Here is a 27,357-nt window from a genome sequence, read left to right as displayed (position 1 = left end):
TGCAATAAGTTATTGTCTTGTATATGACATTATAACCTTATTGAATTCTAATGCCGAAATCATTTTTTGAAAGAAACACAAAAATGTTTTCAACAATGAATGATCTTATCTTAATGAGGAAAAAAAATTATCCTGCTTTTTTCATTTTCTGATATTTTACCTCTGCTCATTTCTATTCTTTAATTACTTGGGCATTGTCTTTGCTTTGGTATTAATGAAGAGTTACTACTTTTTATGACTTGAAATATTCTTGAATAAGTGCCAAAGACCAGAAGGAAACAATAACTTTGTATATTGCCAGAAAAATGTCTTCCTTGAAGATTCAGATGATTTATTGTCTTAATGAAACTGCTTATGGGTACAAAGGAGGGGGTGGGGTCAAAGGAGCTCATTACTTTACAAAGTTTGCAGCATATTGTGTACTTAATGTTCTCTAAATTTTAAAATGTTTCAAGTTTGTAAACAAATGTCTTTTTCATAGGTAATATTTCCATTTTAATCTTTTATATATCTGAAATATGTCTGAAGTTCCTATCCCCAAAATATCTCAAAATGTATCATAAAATATCAAAAAGTTCTAATTCTCAAAGAGACATGCCCAATTAACAATACCCACAGCATCTCTGTACATCATTAAAAAGACCGATTGGCTATACAATGTACCCTCTAGAAAGTGAAAATGAAATGTCAATGTGTACTCCATTGTCACAAAACGTAAACAAAAAAGGGAACCTAAAGTGAATTACCATTGATGATTATGTCTCAATCAGGGTCAAAATAAACATAATCACGACACTTTTGGTTGTAAATTGAAAGGTTGAAGCAACATGAAATAATTCTCCTCCGGTAATGAAGTACTAATGGCATTTCCATATCCTCTACTTTTTCAATTCAAAGAGCAGTGGCAGCTTAAGGGTTTTGAAATAGAGGGGCATAAAGGGCGAGTGAGTATGGGGCACATATGATAATTTTCTTATGTTTAGTATACTATTTATGCCCAATGGGTGATATTCAAAATACAGTGGGGGCAGGGGTCACTTTTTGCCCCAACTTGATCCGCCACTGAGGAGAAATTATTTTTAAGAAGTTTATTTCATCTCCGAAAAAAATGGGGGACAAAATGAGTTGATTCTCCCTTTGAAGCGAAAGGAAATCGAAGAGCATTATTTCAAATAGGGTTTTTGTTAGTAAATGTTTATTACTGCCAACATCCTATTCATTTCTAATCTTTCACAATTTTATGGATATGAATCAGGTTAATAATTGCTCATACTTTTTCAACAAGGCCATTATGACTAATGACTATCAATGTAATTAGTTTTAATTGCTCATCAAAGGCAATTCAATTATTGATGATTTCCAAACTCACCATCTTGGTGTGCATATACTTTTTAGATCCTATTTAACTGATGTTATTTAGCGATAGAGCAGGCAGTCAAGTCGACAAAAGATTATTTTTATTCTTTAAAATACCATTATCTCTAGATTTTCTTAATCTACATATGTGAAATATTGATGGGTGAAACATCAATAAACAATAAAGAGAGGAGTTTTTCAAGTGATTTTTAACTTGTTTTATCTTTCCTTATGAGTTCAAATCATGTGAGTTCAATAGGAATTCAAATCACGAGTTAAACCATTGAGAATGAGATGACTTGGACATAAAAATGTATATTGTACTTAAATCGAATTATAGTTAATAGGTCAAACTTATCAATGTTAAGGACACATGCCCTGTATCTAAAAACTTGGGAAAACCACCTTTTTTTATTCATGAACCTAAGAAATGGATTGTTGTCCGACTCACAGCTCTGTATCTCAAGTGAAAGTGAAGCCATTAAGCCAGATGAAAAAGGGAAGGATACATTTACAGTGTTGTATTAGTTGTGTTTTCATGACTCTCCTGATATTTTACAAACTTTTTTAAGATTCAAGGTTTGCTTCCCAGCAGGGTTATTCAAGCTCAACGATGAGAATTTAGCCGTGAAATCATAAGTTTGCCAAAAGTTACATGAACTTCATGACGATTTTAAAAGTTATTGTGTTGGTTAGAAGGTATGTGACTAGTTTTACTGTGATTGCAGATAATGTGAATAAAAAAATGATGATGAACAACACTATTCTAGGGAGAAAAACAAATTAATGGTGACATACATGGCTCTAGAATATCTGGGCTACTGCTGATCTACAATCTACATTTTTATTTGTTATGAATGTATAGTAACATGTGGCTAATTGCGAACAGTGAATGTTGTTAGTATTAAAGTAATGCAAAATCTAAGCTATGAAATTAGCAGGTTAAGATTATAAACAGTAAAACACTTCTAAGAGTTGAGAGACTAACCTTTTGAAACTGTCTTGAGTTGTACTGCTGAGAGGCCATCTAGGAGACCGCCTCCTCCTCCTCCTCCTAGTCCTCCTGTGGGCTTATTAACTGCAGGTGGTGGGGGTGGGGGCGGGGCATTGGGTGCCGGTGGAGGAGGGGGGACCATTCCACCCACCGGTGGAGGTGCAGGAATGTGCTGTGTGCTCATGCCTCCCATGACAGGTGGGGGAGGGGGTGGAGGGGTGAAACTGGCTACGGCGGGAGGGGGCGGTGGTGGTGGTGCATACGGCGACGTAACAGGTGCAGACATCAAGTGCGTTGGCTTGGGACCACTTGGTACTGGTGGGGGCTGAGGGGGAGCTGGAGGGGCAACACCAGGGGGCGGCGGGACATCATCTGGATACAGTATCCCGCTTCGGGGTCTTGCGTTAGCACCTGGAATCTGCATGAAGATGTTGTTTGTATTGTTGGTATTGGCTGACGGCATAGGAGGAGGTACTGGTGGGGGTGCATGTGCCGGTGGAGGGGGTACAGCTGCCACACTCATCGGTCTCATCGATCCTCGATGGGGTATCTGTGGAGGGGGTGGTGGGGGTGCTTGTACGGGTGGTGGAGGTACATCGGGTATAATCCCATACGTGTGCTCCATAGAATTCCGATATGCAACATTGTCAATGTAAGTGCTTCCAACAACAGTATCATCATACACCAATCCGCCATATTGGCTTTGTATTCTGTACTCCTGGCTCTGTGTTCGCACCATACGTACGTCCATTCCATTCCCATAGGACATTCTCTGAACCGATGTGTTCTCGATCATGGTCAGTCTCGTGTTTGGGTCTCTTACCGGAGCAGGCGGTCTGCGTTTGACCGTCTGATCACTGCCAGGTGAATTAACATACTCACTCTCTCTCGTTACCGCTACACCACCAGCTGGTCTTGTTGACTCTCTCTCACTCGCCACTTCCTGCTCTTTCAGCTGAGCTATCCGTTCTGCGATCCTGGATTTAGAAGGAGAGGTAACCTCAGGTCGATTCTCACTTTTTGCGCCATCAGCAATGACCGGTGCCAACGAGATAATCTTTTTCCTCGGCGGTGACGTAGCACGAAGCGGCTCATCCTTTGGCTTATCCTCCTGCTGTTTGAAGCGCGCCCTGATGGCTGCAATGTTCTCTTTAGTATCACCTGCTATCTCCGCCATTGGGGGCGGGGGAGGAAACTCGAACTCCTGATTGGGACAGCTGGCCATCGCTTGCTGATCCACAGGTGGGGGAGGGGGCAACAAATCGGTCTCCTCCTTACTGGGTTCCACCTTCTTGCTCTTCTCCTTCTCTGCCGTCTCATTCTCATTGTTATCGAGCTTCAGGGATTTCTTCAGAGCAGGAGGCGCATCTTTCATACTGACGTACCCGCAGTCCTCCGGCAACTCATCCTCTTCTTCTTTCCTCGCCGTGTTTCCGTTGAGGAAGGCTAGCGGAGGAGGAGGGACAAATGTAGCACCGTTTTCACCTTCATGGAAGACATCATCCTCCGTTGAGGTGCTGATCTTTCCTGGGCTTGGTGGTTGACTGGTGTCATAGGCCGAGTCAGCAGCGGACTCCGACTTGCAAGTCCCATTGGTTAATGGTGGAGGAGGAGGTACAGTGTGTATTGCACTGCAAGCAAAGAAAAGAGATGCATATATTAGAAGATATGCTGAAAGGTAAATGTAACAATAAGGTGACAGCTAGATAATATAATTTTTGTGGAGTAGTGGAGGCAAGGGGGGTGACAAAACAGGAGGGAGGGAAGAAGGCTTTAACAGATGGAGAAAGTGAAAATGAACCACCGAAAGAGAAAATTGTAACTGAAAATTTTCCTTTATTTTCTTAATATCTATGGAACTAGTACTATGAAGAAACTAAGAATAGACATCAAGGGTGGAGAAAGAGAAACTTAGAAGCCAAATACAAAAGTAAAGACAGAAATAGAGAGATAGAATTTGGAGTAACGATGAGAAAATTGGATTGCCAGGAAATAAAAGATGGAAAGAATAAAATGAGAAAAGTACCTAAGGTATTGTGCAGAATAATACAGAGACTTTCCAAACTCTCTAATGCAAACAAATAACTTTGTCATGAACTTGAAATTTGTGCCATATCCCATAACAGTGTTTTCTTGAATTTATCAACTTCAAATTTAAGAAATAACAAGTTTATTAGTATTTTCTTTATCGATTGTCAGTGGAACATTAGAAAAAAGAGTATCATACCAAAAGAATAGTGAGAGAGCAATATAATGATGCAGACAGAGTGTGCAAGATGAAGGTGGTATAAGAAAAAGTAACACTTAAAAGGGGAATAAAGCCTTTGGAACAAGTTGGCTTGTGTGGAAAGAGAAAAATCAAATAATAAGATCAAAGAAAGTTTGAGAAAAATCAGAAAAATAATGAGAAAGTTAATAGCATTTGAATATTGCACTCACTAATGCTTAGGAGATTGGCAACACAACAAATATTTGTAATGTCACATGTGAACAACTTTCTTTTTGATGGACTATAAAATACAAAAAAATGTTTGTTTTTGCTCTTAGGGTGGGTGATACCAACTTTTTATCCATAATTCATTCTTTGAAAATCTGTATTACATGCCCTCCTATAGAAAGAATACATGATCTACTGATAGATGTAATAAAAAAGGCATTTTAAGTGAAATATATAGAAAAGTAATGGGAAAGTTGATCACATGTGACATAACACATCTATGTTACTTTGCCAATGGGAGGATCTACATTGCAATCATGATCTAAACTTCAAATGCTCATAACTTTCTTATTATTCATTCAATTTTTCTCAAACTTTTGTTTATCTGTTTCTTTAATTTTTCTGTTTTTGCACAAGCTATCCAGTTTTAAGTGTTTCATTTTCCTTTAAGACAGAAAAAGAAGGGCAGAATGAAGGTGGAAAGAGAGAGATAGTGAGAGGTGAAAAGAATGAAAATGAGTGAGACATAATTATACAAACATTTTCTATGAAATAAATACACCGCATCCTCCCCAAAAAGGCTTGATATTGTAAGCATTACTCCTAATACAAGTCTACCCTGAAAATAACCTTTCTCTCGAACCAGCCCAAATATTTCATTTCCCCCGACGTTTCCTTCCCTGCATGCACTGGGGCATATGCTCTAACACGCACTGCCAGTGCATGCTACTTCGTCATACAAAACTCTGATCAACTCTAAATTCTCGAAGTTATTAATAGGCAAACGAGAGGAAGAGAGATGCTGGGCCGAGTTCTGAAACGTAGAGAAAAATGACATTTATACTCGGATGCGATCTCATCTGACTGATTTATGGACAGAATTTCCTCTGATCTACAGTTAGATGCCCTTTTCACTCCTGATATATTCTGGAATATATAGTACTAAATGTGTATGTGAATGCTACTAGAGTTGGAAAGATATAGGCATGTCTGGGTATTTGTAACCATCCGATTCAAAACCCACAGTGAGGGAGTGTACAGGGATGTTGAGTCTTTGTTTTTATTTGGGAGGGGGAATAAAGCAAATTGATTAACTAATAACACAAAACTACTCGATTAAATGTGGACGAATTTCAGGGAGAAATGGGAAAATGTGAAGAAAAGAATGTTTGAAGATGATGTTCACTCAAGCATAAAAAATAGATGTGTAAGATTTGTTGAAAAACTTTGATGCCCAAGAAAATGGTTGGATTTCTTGACTTATTTTCTTTAAAAGGAGGTGAGGAGAGTTGTTATTTGAAATTTATTTTCTAACATGTTTATTTGGAAGTAAAAATAAGTATTTAAGCTATTCAAAGAGAAAGAAAACTTTAAGACTTACATGTAAATACATTGTAATCAAATTGACTAAAATACATTAACATTCCCTATAGAAATGTGTTTTTAAAGAAACCACTGTATTGAAGTTATATAAATTTCATGATCAACAAAGTTTCTTTGACAGAATAAAACATGTGCAGTCAATAACGTGGACTTAATCCAATGTACAAAACAAAACATTTCATTACCACATAAGTATCGTACGTGACACTTTTTGTACATTTTTTGGCAAACGATGTGTCAAATTTTCAAGCTTGAAGGACCACAAACTGATGAGGGAAATGAAATCCAGCAGTGTTTAGGTAGGTCATGGGGGGTCATGGTGAGTGGATAGCAATTAGGATGAATCCGTTAAGGAAAGGACCATAATGGGTGCTAATTAGAAGCTAATCCAGGAGGGGACTCTATCAAGTTTGAAACCAGAATGACCTCGTCTTTTCACAGTCACACAAGGAGACATGACAGCATGTTTTGGACTCTTTATTTTCTATTTTCAAAATAAACAAAAAATGAACTAAACATTCATCTATCTATCCATCAATCTTCCTAATCTATATTTCCATCCATCCACCCATCCATTCATCCCTTGACCACTCTATCCATCCATCAATCCATCCACCCATCCATCCCTTGATCTATCTATCTATCTATCCATCTATTTACCTATCAATGTTTGGACTCTTTTTTTCTGTTTTCAAAATGAAAAAAAAAATGAAGAAAACAGAGATGGGAATAATATATCTTTTCAAGTAAACATTCATCTATCTATCCATCTATCTTACCATTCATCCATATATCGATTAATCCATAATTCCACCCATCCCTTCATCTATCTATATCTATCTCTATCTATCTATCTATAGATTGATGTAAATCTTCTAAGAGTTTATGACCCACAATCCTTTGCTGACACATCACTCATAGTACAGTTAAAAAATGATAATTCCACGACAAAGACTGAAAGGGTTCTCTTTGAAAATTCAGGTAAATACTTCAGCTTCAATTTCTTGCAATGGAAAAAATAAAGGAATTTTGTGCTGATCTTTTATCTCAAGAAACTTATAGCTTGCAGAAGGGGGAGGGGGTAGAGGAGGCACATGTCCATATTACAGAAATATGCAATAGCTCTACATTATCCTTACCTCATCCTTGATTCCTCGCTCTCTGCTACATCCAGAAACATCTTCTCCACGTTCCTAGCTTCATCATGGTCATTCAGTGCATGCTGGAACTGCATTGTGGGTAATAATGGACAGAAAGAAGAGAAAAGGAAGCTACGGTTAAATCAAAAGAATCTTCTGTTGCTAAAACTACCAAACAACATGAAGATGATCTTACGGCTACATCTTCAAAATTAACTTAAACTTCACAGCAATGATGTCAAAGGGATAGAATTTAGACCTTACAAAAATTAAATCTTTCTTCATGAAACTGCTTCTTTCATACTACACCTACAAATTAACATGCCAGTTTACAGTAATAGGTCGGAAATGAGACAAAAGAACTTGATTCATGTAAAATATGAGATAGAAATATGACACCTATTTCCTTGTAGACATTGTAAAAGTAAAACCAGGGACACGTTACATTGAAATTTTGATAGATTGTAGAGCAGATTTATAAGACTGATTGCATGTATTATTGTGTATGATCTATTATATATTTATTCCTAAACTAATTGCTTAGCTTTATGATACCAAACCCTGTACCAATCATGAATAAACACGGAAAGCATTACATTTCAATTATTAACAAAGAAATATCAATATGATACATGTAGTAAAATAGAAAATGAAAGATACATTTGAGTTTAAGCATAATATTGAAATAGGTCTCAATTCTTATATCTTGATAAAAATAGTTTGACGATATTATAGAAAAGAGGTAAATGATGAAGAAAAGCAATTGTATGCTTATTACTAAAATACAAAAAAAAAACATTCAAGATGAGAAGAAAAATATCAATATCACACAAGCGAAAGAAAATGGAGTGCAATAGGTTACAACTGAGCTTGAAGTCACTGAAAACAAAAATTTCACCTGTGCATCTTTATATGTGAATATACAATGATTACATAATATTAGTATATAGTGAGCAGAAAAAGACACTAACAAGTGAAGTGGAAATGAGACTAAAATATCAATACAAAAATATATCTATAAACAGAACTTACAAAGTTAACATAATGTTATATGAATATGTGATTAAATTGATCGAAGAAAATTGATTAAAATATGTCACATTTGAACTAGAAGTAACTTCAAACCAAAAGTGATCACAGCTTACCTTATCTGTACCTCTCCTTGAACCTGATGCCCCCATTATATTGACCAAATCAATCAACTGGACCAGAATATATCACCTACTATCGCCCACCTCCCTACCTACCATCACTAGACCATCAACTGATTCTAAAATTGTTTGAAAAATACACCTTTACACCTGGTGCAAATGACATTTTGTTCCATATTAGGAAAGTTTATAAGATAATCATGCTATTGCGTGACATTCTTTGGCTTGAAATAACAAGGGTGCAGTTTAAAAAGACAAGAACAGGAGATAGATCACACATATGTTAATAAAACATACATTGTCAATGGATACTATAAATACTCAAAGTATAATACACAGGTGAAATTCAAACAAACTAAAACACTTAACCCCCTTCACAATGTTGCAAATTATGTTAAGAGGATTTAAACCTCTCATTACTTTACTATAATGCTTCATGGAGTTACCATTATATTATCATTGAATCGTTTGTCTACGCTCCTTTACATTTGTAATGATACTTTTTAAATGTAAGGCAGATCAGGGGCCTGTCTTACAAAGAGTTGAGATTGATCCTATCAATTGCAACTATGGAAATCCAACAAAGTCAACACATAAAATGCATGTTTGTTCAATTTTTTTTCTAGATATGAATGTATACCTATAAATTAATTGATTTCTTAACAATTTAGTGTGTTCTCCTTTATTCACAAAGAACATTTTGCAAATTTCCTGTACACAAAATTATGACACTGATGGATTTCATTAGAGTTACGATTGATTGGCTTTGTAAGACTGATCCCTGAGGTTACTGCCTACCAATAGGTGCAATTTATCAGATAGATGAAACAAAACCAGATTTTGTTCAAGAAATAAAATATCACTCAAATGAAGAAATCCATATTAATTTTGACCAGGTCATATGTATGGTTGCTTGGTTTATTGATTACGGAGTGATCAATCAGTTTCCTGATTTTGCGGTGATTGAAGATAGATTGACTGAATGAAATTATTGTTTATTGATTAATTGAAAGATAAATCAATTAAGTGAGTTGGTTGGTTGATTGATTAATCAGTCAGTCGAGTAGTTGGTCACTTGAAAGGTTAGTTGATTTATTTTACTTATGATTCTGTTGAAATTTGAGTTTTCTTCTTCATTTAATACTTGTAGTGGTGGATTTGACTTGATAATTTGTTACAATAAAATAACATACCAAATGGCAACTGTGACAGATTTTCCAAATCCTTTACATTTTACATAAATGCATTTCTTTTTTATAATTGGGGAAAGAAATATTTCTAATAGTGACAGAATCAGTTTGTTCCTTTAAGTGATGATATCCATACATATTATCTGCAATACAATGTTGGTTTCCGTTGTGTTATTCTGTTAAATTTATGTGCCCTTTTAGAATTTGTCATTTGTGCGATGCACATTCTGTTCATTGTATATATTACTTTGTGTCAGATATTACATGTTACATACAGAATTGTACAGACTACCAGTACATAAATATCAATTTTTTTTTATTGTCCTATGTCTACCCTACAATACCATCATTATATGATTCTTTCTAAATTATATTTTGTCTGTTAGAAATGAAAATACATGAAATTGAATTACTTTTAAATATTATGATTGAGAGGGAGTGGTGGTTATATATAAATATATAGTTAATATGATTTATGAAAGTGGGTGGTATCATGACCTTGTCACCCTTCTTCGTTTAAGAACTCCACCTTTATTCTCAATGGCGAGTACTACATGTAGGTGTATATAATGGGTATAACGAATGACTCACAAGATCCATATAGCCTAATTCTGCAAGCCTTCACCAATACAAGCCTATTCTATGGTTACACCATGTACGTTTTTAATGAGGGCAATAAGTGATGCTATAATCAGATTTGCTATACCCATGAAGTATGAACAGAAGAATTTATCAATCATTCTGTCTTTATTCATTATGTCTGATCCACGAGACAAGATATTAAAGTATTAAAGAGACAATAAGAAAAAAGTACAGACCCCTCCTCGTTCAAAAAATAAACGTTATAATTTCAAGAACTCTACCTGGCAAATCATTTATTTTATCCACTAATATGATCACAACTTTACCAATCTAGGTATCCCTAAACACCATGTCTAACCTGGGAAAAGCAGATCGAGTGCTGGCCCTAGTTCCCTAGTAGACTCTCCAGTCTTAATTCACCTGCTACATAAGAACTGGGGTGCCTGTATAAAGTTTCTAATAATGCAAGAAATCGGTGGCCAAAGGCTGGTTAAGTCTACTTCCCCCCTTGATCATTTTATTTTCATCATTTCTGTTCACATGACTGCAACGTCTACAAATAAACCAATCCGGCATCATGTGAGGGACACATGGATACATATCACTTCCCTGCGTGCACAAGTCCATGCGTGCGGCCAGGAGGGAACTCCCAATGTGAGTGATAGTCTTGAGCGATAACCGACAGCGTGCGTCATCGCAACGACCTCAACTTGGCTAATCAAACGCTGAGTAGCCTTGGACCATCATAAATTAATGACTAACTTGACCTCAATTTCACTTCCTATGAACTGCAATATTAATAAACTAACAACAACAAGAAAACCATTGGGTGGGGCTACTAACAACTTGTAAAACACTTTTCAAATCCTGGGAGACAAAGTTTTGAATACATAAATAATCAACATATTGACAGACAGAAAGTAAATTTGATGGTCAAGATCATTCTGTATTGTTCTTCAAAGGGCTCTGCAGCCTATAACTCGAAGAATGCACTTTTCTTTAAAATAAATTCTTCTAGATTGAATTACTAATCAATTTGCAACTAATCATTAATCATAATTTGAATTATTCAGGAAGGAACAATATTTGTCATCCCTCTCTAGACATAGCTTGGAAAATCCTGCTGAAATGAATGACTGGTGAAAAAAATTTAAGGTATAACGCGAAGAGCCGAAAAATGACTTGACAATTCTTTCAAAACAATTTTTCCATACAGAAACCTGAGCAGCTAATGCAATTAGTTTATTCCTCCATAATATCCATGCCCATTTATAATTGTTAAAATTCCTTTTTGTGGATTTGAAGTATCATGCCTCACAGGGGTAGTAGAACGGGGGGCTGGGTTTCAGCCCCCACCTTTTTTCAAAATCTGTACAAACACATGAAAATGACCATCTGATTGTGATTTTTTTGCATGGTCAGCCCCCCCCCCCCCCCATTTAAAAACAATTTGTGGTCCCTTGTGTTGTAGGTTCATGCTCACCTTGGATGAATTCAGACTAAGTAACATTCATTATTCCATCATTATCTTATTCAGCGTATCAATAACAGTCTAAGGTGCCCTTATCAAAGGGAATGCCCCACTCATGTTTTTTTTACCTAGTGATCTAATTTCAGGATAGACAAAACCATGGTGAAACTAAAAAGGTCACTATGAAAGAAGCTTGGTGGGATTTCTACTCACCATCATTTCTCCTAATCCTTGAATTTCAGAATAGACAAAACCATGGTGAAAGCAACAAAGCCACCATTAATGATGGGGGGGGGGGGTCCCACTCAGCATCTTTTCCTCACAATAATGCTCCCGTTCAGCACAGACAAAACAAGGGTGAAAGTATGAAAGTCACTATAAAAGATGCTGGGTGGGATTCCTACTCAGCATCTTTTCCTAACTAATGGTCCTTTTTTTAGGATAGAAAAAAAACAATGGGAAAAGCAGGAAAACCACTGAGAGTACATGGGGTTCTTGCCAATTAACACACAAAGTACCATAAAGGTGCTTATGTGGCTGCAGTCAAATCATACCCTTTTCATAAACCTATCCTCCAATTAGCCGCCTAAGAGTAATGCGGATAATTCAATAAAAATTGCGTTCATAAACTCCGAAAATAAGCCGCATTATTTTTACGAGCCCCCGTCCTGAAAAAGGCGGATAATCGCCATGACAACTGGACACGCCCCCTCCGATGCAGTTGTGTTAAAAAAAGGGTGACCTTGTGACAGCACCATGGCAATTATCCGCATTATTTGGAAATGCGTCCATAAACTCAAAATCTTATCCCGATGCTGCTTATTATGTGGATAACAGCAGCATTAGAGTAATGCGGATAACTCTTGTCCTCCAATTTTACGACCAAATTATGCTGCTATTAGCCGCATAATTCATTTTAATTGGGTTTATGAAAGGGGTCAAATCAATGGTCTAGTACTGAAGGTGCCTGTTAATCACCAAGCCTTTCTAGAGGAACAACATACACACGGCCCTTGGTTCCATTTCATTGACAACTTTTCCTTAAATTCGCTGATTTCAAGGACAATTTTTCCTTTCAAGTTGCTGCATTGACACCACCATACCAGACTCAATCAACACCTACATGACAACCTAACCATCTATTGCTCTTGGCTATTCTGGGGAGGAAGAAGCGCAACTGCACATCACCGGAAACACACGTATCCTCTTCCTCCTCATCATATACGCCTCCAGCGATATCCGCAAGAACACTAGGAACCAAATCAAATATCACGAGAAGCATCTGATGCTGAAGAAACAAAAGTCTCTAGAAATTGGCTGTTAACCCTTGAGCTCCTAAAGCTTTAATAGCACAATAACCTTAGCACTGCCAAATAAGCATAAAATAAAGTAGAATGCTCACTCATGAAAATTAGCTTGGCACACAGGAAAATTATTACTGTTTCAAAAAGCTGCTTGTAAAGCTTCACATGAGGTTGCAAATGACTTGGGCATGTTCCTAGTTGCTAAATCAGATTCTCATTCATTTAAAAATCTGAAAAGATTTAAGCTGAAATATGGTTTATCATTTGTTGAAAATTGTTAGGTTTAAAACACATTCAGTTTCACTTTGTTGACTATAAATTTTAAACCCATTAAGAAAAGAAAATGTTTCAGTTCATGAAGTCATGAACATGAACAAATTCATGAAATATTCCCCATCTCAATGAGGATTATCACATTACCTACTGACAAAGAGCACTTCCTGTTCAAAGCCTATTGGAATTACAAAATTTAGTAGTCAATATTTCAAGAGGCAAGAACCTGGTAGGAAAAAAAGAGACTTGCTAGAACTTCAAAATTTGTATTCATGCCACTTCCCAACTGGCCAAATTATATAGAACAACAAAAAGAAGAGAAATAACAGTCAAATGTGCCAAGTCTGTCAAGAAAGGCCTCAAATGAATGAAACAGACAAATGCCTCACACATCTCAGTAAGGTCAGTTTCAAGTGTCGATACAAGACAAGTTAACATGAGGAGGTACTACAGAAAACAAGATTTGATTCAAAATAAAGTTACAATCAAAATCATATGAATTTCATTATAAAAAAATACTGGAAAAATCATATTTCTGTAAGTGTGTGATTGGATGATTTCATTTGCACCCTCCTATAAATATCAAAAGCAAAAAACACTTAATCTCTCATAAACAAATAAACACATTAATTAGGATAAGGTTAATATATAAATGCAAGGCAAAATAATTATCCTTAAAATGTGCTACCATTCATTTTCTAATAATCATATGAAATTCAATGAGAATTCAAAAGACTGATAGTTCTAAAAGAAAAATAGAATAATTTCACAATTTGGGGAGAAAAATAACCTATCACAAAAACTACATTCTTTACAAATTTGGTGCATAATGACAAACTTTCAGATAGAAGTTTGAGAAATCGTTTCTCGAATGTGAACAGGTCTTAGTGAATAAGTGGTAATTACGTTGTCAGGGCATGCACACAAATTGACCTCAGGCTATTAGGAGCATTTGAAGACATTTATTCTTGTGTCCTTGTCTATAATTACCAAGGAATAGACAAATTACAGGTCAGATTCAAATGAAATTTGATTAGAAAAACAACAATGTAAGCCAAGGCTCAGAGTGGCCATGATATTCAAGCAGATTCTTCAGCCAGGTGAAACATTGATTTAGCGCTTTGGAACAGAGAAATTCTTGTACAATTTCTGAAGATAAAATGAAGGTTACTATAAACAAGTTGAAAAAAGTAGATGCATCTAGCCAAATTCAAAACCTGACAAATCGAATGGCTAAGGCAGTATCCAAGATGAAAGATTCCATTGAAGAAAAAAGTACTTTAGCTCTTGAGTAGAAGAAATAACCTGTTGTCTCACGATGTATCAAACGTACATCATGAGACAACTGGTTATTTTTTGTACTCACCACGATGAACCTCTTCCACATCATCTACTTCAGCTTTTTTGGAGTAAAAATGTCTAAGAGGATGCACAGTTCACTCTAGGAGTTATAATGCACTCTACAATGATGTAAAATTAACTCCAAACGGACTGGTACCTACCTAGTCTAACAATAAGAGGAGAATGATTAGCGAGCAGGGGCTCACTGCAGAAACTCAAATAATGAAACGTGAAATATTTTTCAACCAATGAAATGCATATATTAAGGACCTGCGCTTGATATTTTCAATGTTCCATGACATTTGCTCCAGCGACAATTGCTCCGCTGTAAATTTCACACACTAATCAGAATCACCAACTTCAACTCTTGATTTAACACTATACCCTATCCTAAACCTAATATATAACCATATTACAACCTTTATTTCTTAGACGAAATAGAGCCCGGAGCAATTGTTGCCCAAGCAAATGTCAGGTCACCATTTTCAGTTGCATTGTTAAAACGAAACTCTTTCGGCAACGGGACCCAGATCAGCTTTTTTAGATTTACAGATCCAAATTGAATTATTGAGCATTCCTGCCCATAAGCCAAAGTGCTCAGTAATTTGAATTCCATAGAGACTGAGATTTATCAATGGTGATAACAGATTTGGAACTACAACAGAAAACATCTCAAAACAAACAAAATTGGTTAAAATATATAACTATAAATAAGAAAATTAAGAAAATTAGAACTATTAGACTTCCAGACTACCACAGGATGGTATGCTAATTCTAAGAATTGGTGTCCATGGTTTGGTATGTAATGCAATGAATTTGATTAGTTGAAATATGAAAACATGTTTTCATACACACTCTAAACAACATGTCATAGAACACAAGGAAACATGGAAACAGATTTTAACTGACAAAAGTAAAATATGACTGCCACAGAAAGGAACTTGACACAAAGAAGGGAAAAATGAAAGTGAAAATTGATTGACATATCCTTGAAGTTGATAATAACATGAATACAAAAGTTTGCCAAATAGGACAACTTTTATAAATAAATATTGATCATAAAAAACAATCCACAAAGGAAAATTCTGTCCAGCTTTAATGAATGAAGAGCATGAAAAGTGAAGTGCATCATGTCATTTGCTGTCTATTCCTGTCAAGGTAACTTTGTGAGTCTGTCATTCTGTACAAGAGAGATAATTCATTTCATTTTTATACGAGTTATACGAGTTAAGTAATATATATAAAAGAATTTACTTATGATTTGATGAGAGTTAACCTAGGACCAGATTTCATGATTGTAGCATAGTTGTAAACGTGAGTGTATGATAGATTTTGTACAAAAAGTTATAATCAATTGTATTGTAAATACTGTATCTCTTAGCTTTAAAAGGCAAAAAATTAGATTATGAAAGAGAGGGGGTATGAAAGGTGTGGTAGATAAAAAGTAAGAGAGGGAGAGAGAGAGAAAGAGAGAGAGAAGAGAGATCAGGCAGAAAACTGAATCAACAAACTAGCATAATAGTTAGATACATCTAATCATTGATGTGAATAGAGAGACAAAGATATCGTAATGAGGAAAGAAGGAAAAAAGAGGATCAAATGACACTTTACATAGGCATTCTCATGCACCAAAACTTATAAGAAAGAAACTATATATCAACCCTCACCCTGCAAATCAATAGTCCAAAATAAACCAAAGTACTACAAATCAGTTTCAACAATTTTTTTTTCTTGGACAAAAATGACAACAGATAACTGCTGGAAGAAAGTCATATCAAACGCACATTATTCTGCATAATAAATCATTCCAAGTAAAACTGAGCCTAAATGAAATGTCTATCACTAAAAATTGGGGCATGATCTGCCAAACAGGTCGTATTTAAGGTTAAGAATACCCTACAAAGTAACATACCCTCTTAGAGAAAAAGCTTGATTCTGCGCAGTGGAAAGCAACATTGATGCTTGCAAAAGGTGATTTCGAAGAAGACGACAATGGTGCGGAGGACGGTTCTGGTGGTGGGACCTGCTGAGTCGGTGGAGGGGCCGGGTCTTGAGAAGGCAGGGGTGGAGGGAAGCCCCCTCGAGGGGCAACGGGAGGGGGAGGTTGGGGGTAATGTTGTTGCTGATGCTGGTACTGTTGGTGATGGTGGTTGGGGTTTAAGGGGTGTTGATGGAGGTAAGAGCCATGAGGATCATAACCCATATGTGGTGGTTGGGGGTAAGTAGGGTTCCCTGGTACCCCGGGATTTGGAGAGTGAGGGGCATGGTAGAAGTGACTGTGAGGTGAGGAGGACAAGGAAGGGGGTGGAGCACCGCAGAATGGCCCATATCCAAATGGTTGACTGAAACCAGGGTATTGGTGACTTGGGTAGGGGCGTAGATGGTAGTCCTGGTGAAACATCGGTGGAGGTAAGTGCCCAGGGGTGCAACCATGCGCCCCTGAAGGACCTGGTACAGCTGAGCAGTACATTTTTGTCAAAGAAGTACAAAAGTGAAGAATTCCACAATAAGTTTTCCAACAGCAAAACCTCAGAAGTGTTTTTTTACTTTATGTAAAATGTCAGGTATTGAAATTATGTTGACTTAAGTTTTTAGAAGACTTCCAATAACTTGTTTAAATCACTAAAGATAACAAATCCAAGTCTGAGAGATGTTTAACAAGTCTTAAACTTAAATGCCAACAAACGATCATCTACTTTTGATGTGAACGTAGCAAGGTTATTTTTCATCCTTGTAACACAGATCTCCAGACTTGTCATTCAGAATTGGAAGATGTATGACAGAGTTTAAATGCAATTTTTCTGTCAAGTTCTGCTTTTTGGTGTCCTTTCACACATGTTGATTTTCCTTCCAATTATCACTCCACTAAAAACATCCAATCGCTACCATCTTGGAGACCAAGTCCATCACAAGAAGATTTACTAAAAATGCTACTTTGAAGAAGACTTGTTTTTACTTTTATCATGTAAATCATAAAAGATGATGTCTTATATCCATTTTTACTTGACCCACTTGTCTTCTTATATATTGCGTTGCTCCTTTCTAAATCAAGGTCGGAAAAGTTACAAAAAAGTAGAGAAAAGATATTTTCATAAAGGTTGATGCACAAAGCCTTCCTGGTGTCTTCTAAGTGATGCTCAGTTTACTGATGAAGTTTGACTCTTAATTTCCAGATGTCCCCATCAGCTGTTAATATGCCCTGAGTCTTCTTTTTTTTCATGAAAGAACGTAAAAAATGTCACGTTTGATGGCAGCCAGTGAACCCCTGATAACAACTCTACTCCAGAGAAATCAGAGCCTCGTGCCTCTGAGTTGAGCCGGCAGCTGTGTCGCTGCCGCAAGCTCTCCGCCGAGCTTGATGAACGAAGGTCCAACGAAAGATATCCTTCACCCAATATTACCTCAGCTGCAGCAAGTGTACATCACTGCTTACCAGCGTGACACCCCCGTTAGATGCTTCACCCCACTAAGCAGTGACTGGGCAGTCACACAGCCCAGGACGTTGGATATCCTTATCGGTTAAGCGCAGCGGACGCATGAAGAAAACAAGATTGCACGGTAGCGCGATAGCAAGACACGGAGAGACAGAAGGTGAAGTCTCCCTCTCACCGGACTTGCTTAAATCAAGTTTTATTAGTTCAACGCTAGCTCTGACTCTGATTTGCGAGTCTTCCTGATCTGTACAGCGGGTAGGGGGGTAATGCTTTGGGGAATAAGAAGGAGAGGAAGTCCCCCTTTGGGTAACAAATTTAACCGCGGTGTTGCGTTACATCTCCACATCCCCACGTCAATAACCTGCACCTCTTCTTGTCGACTCTCACTACAAGACGAATCCACGGGGGAAGTCAGGAATGTACAGGTGAGCTATGGCAAGGGATTATGGGAGGATATCAGGGTAATTCTCCCTCCCAGTGGTGTGTTTTTCCGCCGTCGAGTTTTGACCTTTCAGCGGCAGGAAAGGAGACTCTTTAAACAAAACAAGATGGGGGTCCTTGGTAAACCTTGCACAAACATGAATTCAGTTATTATGGAGGAAGACGATGATTAGAATTGCTATTTTGTTGATCCTGGTCGATAATTAATAGCCCTAACCCAAGAGGAAAGGGCGTGTTTTGGATATGATCTCTTGCTCCTTATTCTATTTCAAACATTTGACGATGAAAAAGCACAGATAAAAATGATCATTAATTGTATCTCAGAAATGTGTTTCCATTTGTACTTCAGAGATGTTGCATCACTCAGCAATTCAGATAACTAGACGAATTAGGATGAGTCGGGTTCAGTCTCAGAGGATAGCAGTTACATGTGTGGCATATTCATCCGTTAATGAAAACCTGAAGAAAATTATGCCCACCTTGCGAACAGTATTTAAAGAAAACAAGAACAACCTGCTTCACAGATTAAAGCAATGCCATCCAGAGACGGGTGTTTACAAGTGAGGAATAACATAAAATTGATGGAATGCATTAATAGAATAGAAATAATTAATAACTACTACGTAAACATATAACTATAAAGTTCCAATATCAGCAACTAAATAATCTACTGCAGTGCATCCTATTCAAAGGGCGACTAGCTATGAACATGGTTTCCTAGTAAAAAATAGAAAACGGTGGAATGTAGTCATGTACACTGCATATATTTTTCATTACAAATTAAATACAAATCAAAAACAAATTGCAAGTAATGCTTACATGTTACTTTGCTACATACAAATTCTTCCTCATCCAAAACAGCCGTAATTAAATCATTTAATCACTCATCAAACTTGATTGTCTTTTATGTCTATATGCAAGCGAGCCTTGGTAATAGCTGAAATTACTTGATCTTATCCATGGGCCGAGGGATTAAAACATGACGTGGGTTACGGTCTGCTCCTAATCTCTCCTTGACTCTCGTCCGATCAAAGGGCCACTGGTCAACTCAAATTGGCAACTCTGGGGAGTGTTTCATGAAAAATATAGTCAGTGGTTTCACTGATTAATTTGCTCTGATCAGGGATGCCAGTTGGAATTGATCAGAGGGCCTGAAAATCACCTAGAATACAATATTTTGTACACAAAAATGCTAAAACTATGGCATGAAAATAAATTGCCAGAGCCTGAATTCAGGCTTTTGCCTGAAAACTGGCATCCCTGTCTGATCAAATCAGATGCAAGGAATGTGATAGCTTATAAGGAAAGTCAGTGAAAATCACTTATTTCATGAAATTTGCCCAAGATATTGAAGACATTAAAGAATAAAAAATAGGGAATAAAAATTTAAAAATAAATTAAATGTAATAATATTAATGCATAGGAATTATATAGAGCCTTTTTTATTTTGATTGATTGCTCATGGTGCTTAAAAAACAGCAAAAAATATATGGCTCGCTTATGGCTATACGCATTTCTAAAGAGTGTTAGCTTTGCAAAAGTAAAACAATACTATCAATGTATCATCCATAATAAGATGGCAAAACAAACAAGTTCAATTTACTTATAAATACTCACAAGGAAAGGATTGAAAGTTTGCCACAAAATAAAGAAGACTTTTAAAAGCTAAACCAATATTTTTCAAACAGGATCTATGTGTGACACCATGACTCCTGACAGGAAATCCATATTCTCCTTAACTAGAAAAATAGATATCTATCGACCATTGAGAAAGATTTATATCAACCTACTACTAGGTACCATGATAAAGATTAAGTAGTGTGCTTGTCAAAATACATTTCATCATTTCTTTCAAGGAAGAGGAAGATCTCAGAAGGATGAAACATGGAAATAAATTGGACGAAATTGCTAGTGTGAAAGCATGGCGGCAACCAGCTTGCAAGTCTCTTTAGATATGAAGATGGAGGAAAAAGATTTTGAGATAAAATCAAAGATATTCTCCAGAATGACAGACAACTTCTTGAATTACTAGGACACCATCCTTGAATTTGGAATCAGAGAGAGAGGGAGAGATGGGATGAATCATGTTAATTGATATATTGATAGACATAATAAGGTAAGAAGTATAATGTTTATAATACTAAATAAAAATAAAACAAAACAAATGTACTCTAAACCAAGGGTGGAGTCAAGATTTGATAGTAAAGATGGCACAGATTTTGAGATAAAATCAGGGATATTCTCGAGAATGACAGACAACTTCTTGAATTACTAGGACACCATCCTTGAATTTGGAATTTTTAGAGAGAGAGATGCAATGATTCATATTAACTGATACATATTGATAGACATAAGGTAAGAAGTATGTTTATAATACCAAGTAAGTATACTGTAAAAACTGTGGTGTTAAAACTGACACCAATTGGTGTTAATAGAGGACCACACCCTGAGGTGTTAAAATAACACCCTAGAGATTGAACATAACACCAAAGAGTGTAAATGTAACAACCATAGGTGTTGTAATAACACCTATAGGTGTAAAACTAACACCACCAATTTAACACCGGTGTAAAATAACTGGTGTGGTCCTCTATGAACACCGGTTAACACCACAGTTTTTGCTGTGAATGCAACAAAACAAATATACTCTAAACCAAGGGCAATGAAGGGTGGATTCGGGATTTGATAGAAAGGATGGAACGGATATCCTTTAAGTTATTTACGATCTGAATATTAACAAAAGTAATTCCTGGGGGTCAATTTTAAATCAACATACTCATTAATCTTATAAAAAAATCAAATTATGTTTCTGGCAACATCAAAATCTTCTCTCTCCCTGTAATAGATGGATGGTAATAAAAAAAAGTACCCATCATTCATCATAAATGCTACCAAGCTGAACTATTCACCCCCAAGATAGGAAGACTAAACTTGAATTTGACAAGAAAAATACACTTGATTAGATCAATTGAAACAATTTGACTGCTAAAAATATTGTCTGGAAGCAGCAGATAGGATCAGATTGAGTACTTCTAGATGGGATCAAAGCGGGTGCATGACACACCGACATTATCGAGACATACCCTCGCTGGCACATGAGTGGTATTTTTATAATGAGTGCTGTTGCCATGGCGACTAATAGCTATTGTCTGCAGTGAGTCATAGCAAGACATGAGTTAAGAATTAAGGGGTGTAAACCACATCCTATATTCTGTGCCTTAATTACTACGTGTACGCTACTTAGTACTGATTACATGCAGACTAAAACACTCCCTTACACATATCTCTATCTATTAAAGCATCCACACAAAGCAGTCAAAATATATTCATATCTATTTAAAGGAGAAGTCCACCCTGACCACAAAACAGGTTCTGGTATAAGCAAAACAATGAGACAAATATTGCAATAAAGGTTTGACAAAGGTTCATCATAAGAAAAAAAGAGTTTTTTTATCCTTTATGGATATGACATGTAAGCTGCTACACTCTTTGTATGTTGTGAACTATAGATTCTAGAAAATAACAATTTCTTTCATTTTGGTAATGAAAAGAAAGTGTATAGAATAATATCCATGATTAAATATCTAATGTACAAGTAGAGTAATTTAATTTGTTTCTAAAAAAAACAAGTAATGGCATTTAGAATACGTATTTGTAAACACTGATTAATGAAATTTATTGCAATGGATGCAATGTATTTATATGAACTAAGATTTATTCAATTTCTGATCGAGAGGGGTTGATCAATGATAGCATGAATGATTACTTGATCTTAGCATAGACCTAGTGATTTAGAGTTAATGGCTACAAAGTGGTATTCAAAATATGGAGAAAATGCTTTACATTGTTTGGCACAGAGTGAAGCTGTGAGTATGATACAAATTCAAATGATAGGCTAACATAATGGATTGAAAAAATGAGAATGGATAACAAACACAATACATGTGAAACCTCTTGTGTGGGGGGTTGGAAGAAAAATGTGTATCAATTTCAACAGTAATTTAGCAAATGCATGCAAAACACATATGGAACAATACTTTTAGGGAACCCGTATCAATTATTTTGGGGACAAAAATTAAATTGTTTTATGGTGTCAGTAAGTATTCATATTTACCCATTCTAAGTATAACTGAATTCATTTTTTCTTTAAATATGTCTTCATATTACCACTGAATTTGACACCACTTTCTTCCATTAAACTTCATACCATCATCTTCATACCCTTAATGCACTTTCTATCAAACTCATTGTAACCTTATGCTTTATAATACGCATAGTCTTTTAAATTACAGAGAGAGACAAACCACAAAATAACACCACTTACACTTAATGATGCATCCATATGTAGGCTGATGTGTGTGTAGGGTGATATAATAAATCCTTCATGCAAAACATTGGATTTCCAATGCAAAAGAAACAACTTTAAATCCAAACCTCGATGATCATCCGTGCAGAATACAACCCTTACAAATATTGAATATCTATTAAATTTATTGGACTACAGATGCAATGAAATAAATTTCCTTCCACGACATCATGGCATCAATGAGCTCCTAAAATGCTTATGAATATTCCGGTAAGAATCATGTCCGCTTATGGCACATATTGAAAGCAGAATCGAAGACAATTGATTTATGTCACCAGCCGCTGATTAAAAAGGCAAGAAATATGAGATTCCAACCATTGAAGTGTTCATGTTACTTCAGCTTCCAAATGTGTGTAATAAAATTCTGCCAAGAAACATTACCAGTAGGACAGGTAGATAGAAGAGAGAGTAGTAGCAGACGACTTGCACGCCTGTCTCATTGATTGACTCAAGCAATGAACTTTTCCATGAGATGTACTGGTAGGCCCCTGGAAGGATGGACCAAGAATGTACTTTCCAGGAACAAACAATAGATTCAGCAGGTGGGACTATGGGGTCGAATCACCAGAAAGTTCAATACCATCTGCGGATGTATGAAAACCCAATGATGGAATTAGAATCTGCCCCTTTTAATGGCATTATTTTGATCATTGTGGGGGAGAGATGGGAAAAAATAGTGGTTATCAACAAAGGAAGTTGTCTTCCCAAGGTCCAGGCGGAAATAATATCAAGGAAATTGTAGGAGCCTGGATACGAATGAGGGGCATATCCGTCGGATTGAAAATCAAGGAGTGAATAGGGCACAGAAAGTACCGTATGGCATTGGAGAAGTGAGAGTGTTTAGTAGAAGATATATCACTTCACATTTCATACTTGACTGATGTTTATTAAAATCCCAATTAGAAAGATCAGTGTCCCACGGAGTGATCATAGTGCGTTTATGCTCATAGTATTCACAGTGTGTCCACAGTCTATTCACAGTGTGTTCATGGTGTGTTCAGTCTACCCACAGTGGGTAAATCACTTCAAACTGTTGAAATTGAGCGTGTCAACAGTGACATTTACACAATGTGAACACTCTAAGAACATTCACTCTAGAGGTGTCCACAGTGTAAAATTATCTAGTTATTGTTAAATTTGGGCATTTTAACAGTGTGAATGACATATTCATGTAGTCCACTATGCTGACACATTGTGAACATCTACACTGTATAGAAATGTCCACACTGTGGAATTATCTTAACATTATTGAATTTGATCATTTCAACAGTTTCACATCTCCTTATCTAGTCTACTATTTGAACACAGTGTGTTCTTCCCAACAGGGATATTACAACACGTAATTATTATATGAATAAAACAAGTGAGAACGAAGCACCTTGGTTTGGTAGACAGGGGTAGTCTATAGAGGGGTGCATTCTATTACCCCTTTCTGATCCTTAAAGAGTAACCAGTTTGATTGAGGAGTTGATGACTTTAATGAGAAAACCAGACAGGTTAAGGGTCATTTATGCAGAGCAACAATAGGAAATATCAACACCAGGATATGTTTCATATGCACATAAGTAAAAGGGACACTTTTTTCACAACTGTACATATATATATATATATATATAGCCACATATTATTCACTATGACTTTTATCATGGTCCTGTGTAGAAATGGAATTAACATTCAAACATTCAAAATAAACCAGACACAAGCCAATAGTTGGTTCATTTACTTGGAAGAGAAGATAACCAGGCTGGTTACACGATGCACTTTAAAACATTCTAGACAAATAGAAATAATTTTAAATGGTAGAGATAGTCACATATTAGCTAGTCTATTCACGTACCACCAACCAAGACAGAAAATACTGAAGTTATTTTGGCAGCGCATTACCTTCTACTGCAAAAGTAATGATTAACACATATATTCAACTACCAGTACTTCTGTTACGAATTACAAATATAGCAGTCAGCTGAGCCCAGATACAAACCTGATAACACCTGATTAGTCCAGGATAGGCCCCATAGGAAATTGACCAAACCTTGTTTTTTTATATATACAATATTTTTTGATGGTTTCTTGTCAATTCGAGGGTGCTGATTACGAATCTGAATGATGCCACTCGTGTAACCTTGAGCATTTTCCGCAAATTGGCAAAATCCAATATGGCCGCCAAAATATGCAAATTACCCATGAAATTCATAAAATTGTCCGCACATTGGCTGTGAAATGCATGATATTGTGTGGCAGGAGTGAAATACAATCTTAAAAAATAATTTTTGACAAAATATTTATCTTCCTGATATTCAAAATGGCCGCCATAGGCCATTGTATACACTATCATGTACAATATGAATAGGGAAAACTAATTTTCACAAAAATGAGCACTAAATTGCAAAAATCGCGATGTATGAACGAAGTAATATATGCAAATCATCATTACTAATGAGATATATTACTTATTATGTAAAATATGGGAACATTGCTGTATTTCGATAGCCGCCACTGGCCCAAAGAGTATTATGTACAATGGCAATGGCCGGGGCCAAAAAAATTAGAAGATTGAGCATTAAAATGCATATTATTAAGATAAACGAGTGGAATACTGACTAAAAACATAGTTGTAAATATGCCATTTATGTGGTAAATGCTGTATTTTGAAATTCAAAATGGCCGCCATAGCCCCTATCTTCATCATGTACAATGCGAATAGAGAAACTAATTTTCACACGAGTAAGAAACATAAAATGCATGTAATTGTGATCTATGAGTAAAATATTGTCTGACAACATGTTTTAAAGCAAGACATATCATTTCTTTTGTCATGCATGAGATAAATACTGTATTATGAAATTCAAAATGGCCCCTATAGGCCCTAACAGTATTATCTACAATGTGAATTGGGACATATAATTTTGTACGAATTTGGATTTGCTTGACTATGACATCCATATAATCCTGTTGTATGAGTAAAACGTTGTTTGAAAACATTTTTTTTAATCATCGCATTTCTTCTTTCATATAAGTGATAAATACTGTATTTTGACATTCAAAATAACCTCTACAAGCCCTAACTAAATTATGTAACATGCGAACAGGGAAACTAATTTTCACAAGAGTGAGAATCATAAAATGCATATAACTGTGATGTATGGGTAAAGATATTGTCTTAAACATTATTTCTAACTAAATACATCACATATGGGTCGTGGACATGGTGGAGGTAATAAATGGTGTACTTTGAAATCCAAAATGGCTGCCATAGGTCCTAAAAGTATTGTGTACATTGTAACATGGGACATATAATTTTGACAGAATTTGGCTTTGCTTGACTCTAAATATTGCATATAATTGTGAATTGTGATGTAAAGGTGAATTATTGTCTAAAACCATGGTTTCTAACTAGATATATCATAATGTTGTGTAATTAAGGTGATAAATGCTGCATTTTTAAATTGAAAATGGCCACCATAGGCACTTATCTTATAATATACATTTTGGGTGGAGACAAATCATGTTCACAAAAAGGGCATATGGCAGCCATTTTGAATGTTGAAATATAGTATTTATCACCTTAATTACATAAGATATGATATATTTTGTTATAAATAATGTTTTCAGACAACGTTCCACTCATACATCACCATTTGACCAAGCAAAGCCAAATTCTTTTCAAATGATTTGTTCACATTCATATTGTGTATAATACCGTAAGGGACTGTAGCGGCCATTTTAACTTAAAAATAACCGTATTTATCACCTAACTGGCAGAATAAATGATATATCTTAATAGAAATTATGCTTTCAGACAATATTTTACTCATAGATCACTATTAAGTGCATTTATGGTGCTCACTCCTGTGAATATTGGTTTCCCACTTTGCATTGTACATAATACGGTTAATGTCGATGGCGGCCATTTTGAAAGTCGAAATACAATATTTAACACAAACTTAAAACCTGAATGATATATTTCGTAAGAAAATAAGTTTTTAGACAGTATCCAATTAATTTATCACATATATATGCATTTTAGCGCTCACTCTTGTGATTTCTTTTCTCCCATTTCTCATTCTGTATAATACTTTTAGGGCCTTTGGCAGCCATTTTGAATATCAGAATACAACATTCACCACATACATGGCATATTAGTAATGAATTCCGTTAATAATTATGTTTATAGTCAGTATTTCAACTGTTTAATCTTCATAATAAGCATTTTAGTGATCACTCTTGAGAATTTTTGGCCCCCATTGCCATTGTACGCAATACTGTTTGGGCCAGTGGCGGCTATTTTAGATATCAAAATACAGCAATGTTCCCATATTTTACATAATAAGTAATATATCTCATTAGTAATGATGATTTGCATATATTACTTCGTTCATACATCGCGATTTTTGCAATTTAGTGCTCATTTTTGTGAAAATTAGTTTTCCCTATTCATATTGTACATGATAGTGTATACAATGGCCTATGGCGGCCATTTTGAATATCAGGAAGA

At 35.9% G+C, this 27,357-nt stretch overlaps 1 protein-coding gene across 7 annotated transcripts in view; it reads right to left on the bottom strand.

Annotated features, from left to right (window-relative positions):
* LOC121429499 (unconventional myosin-XVI-like) overlaps window positions 1-27,357 on the bottom strand; it is a 149,218-nt gene that overhangs the window by 7,729 nt on the left and 114,132 nt on the right. For all 7 annotated transcript variants that reach the window (XM_041626551.1, XM_041626547.1, XM_041626553.1 and 4 more), the window contains 2 exons: window positions 7,310-7,398; window positions 2,345-3,981 (listed from right to left, as the gene is read on the bottom strand). In XM_041626551.1, coding sequence (XP_041482485.1) covers window positions 2,345-3,981; window positions 7,310-7,398 — 1,726 coding nt within the window. The remainder of the gene's footprint in view (window positions 1-2,344; window positions 3,982-7,309; window positions 7,399-27,357) is intronic.

Source organism: Lytechinus variegatus, chromosome 16 (genome assembly GCF_018143015.1).
Source record: "Lytechinus variegatus isolate NC3 chromosome 16, Lvar_3.0, whole genome shotgun sequence".
NCBI lineage: Eukaryota > Metazoa > Echinodermata > Echinoidea > Temnopleuroida > Toxopneustidae > Lytechinus > Lytechinus variegatus.
Note: the sequence above shows the minus strand (reverse complement) of the source record. Positions and strands in the feature narration are given on the sequence as shown.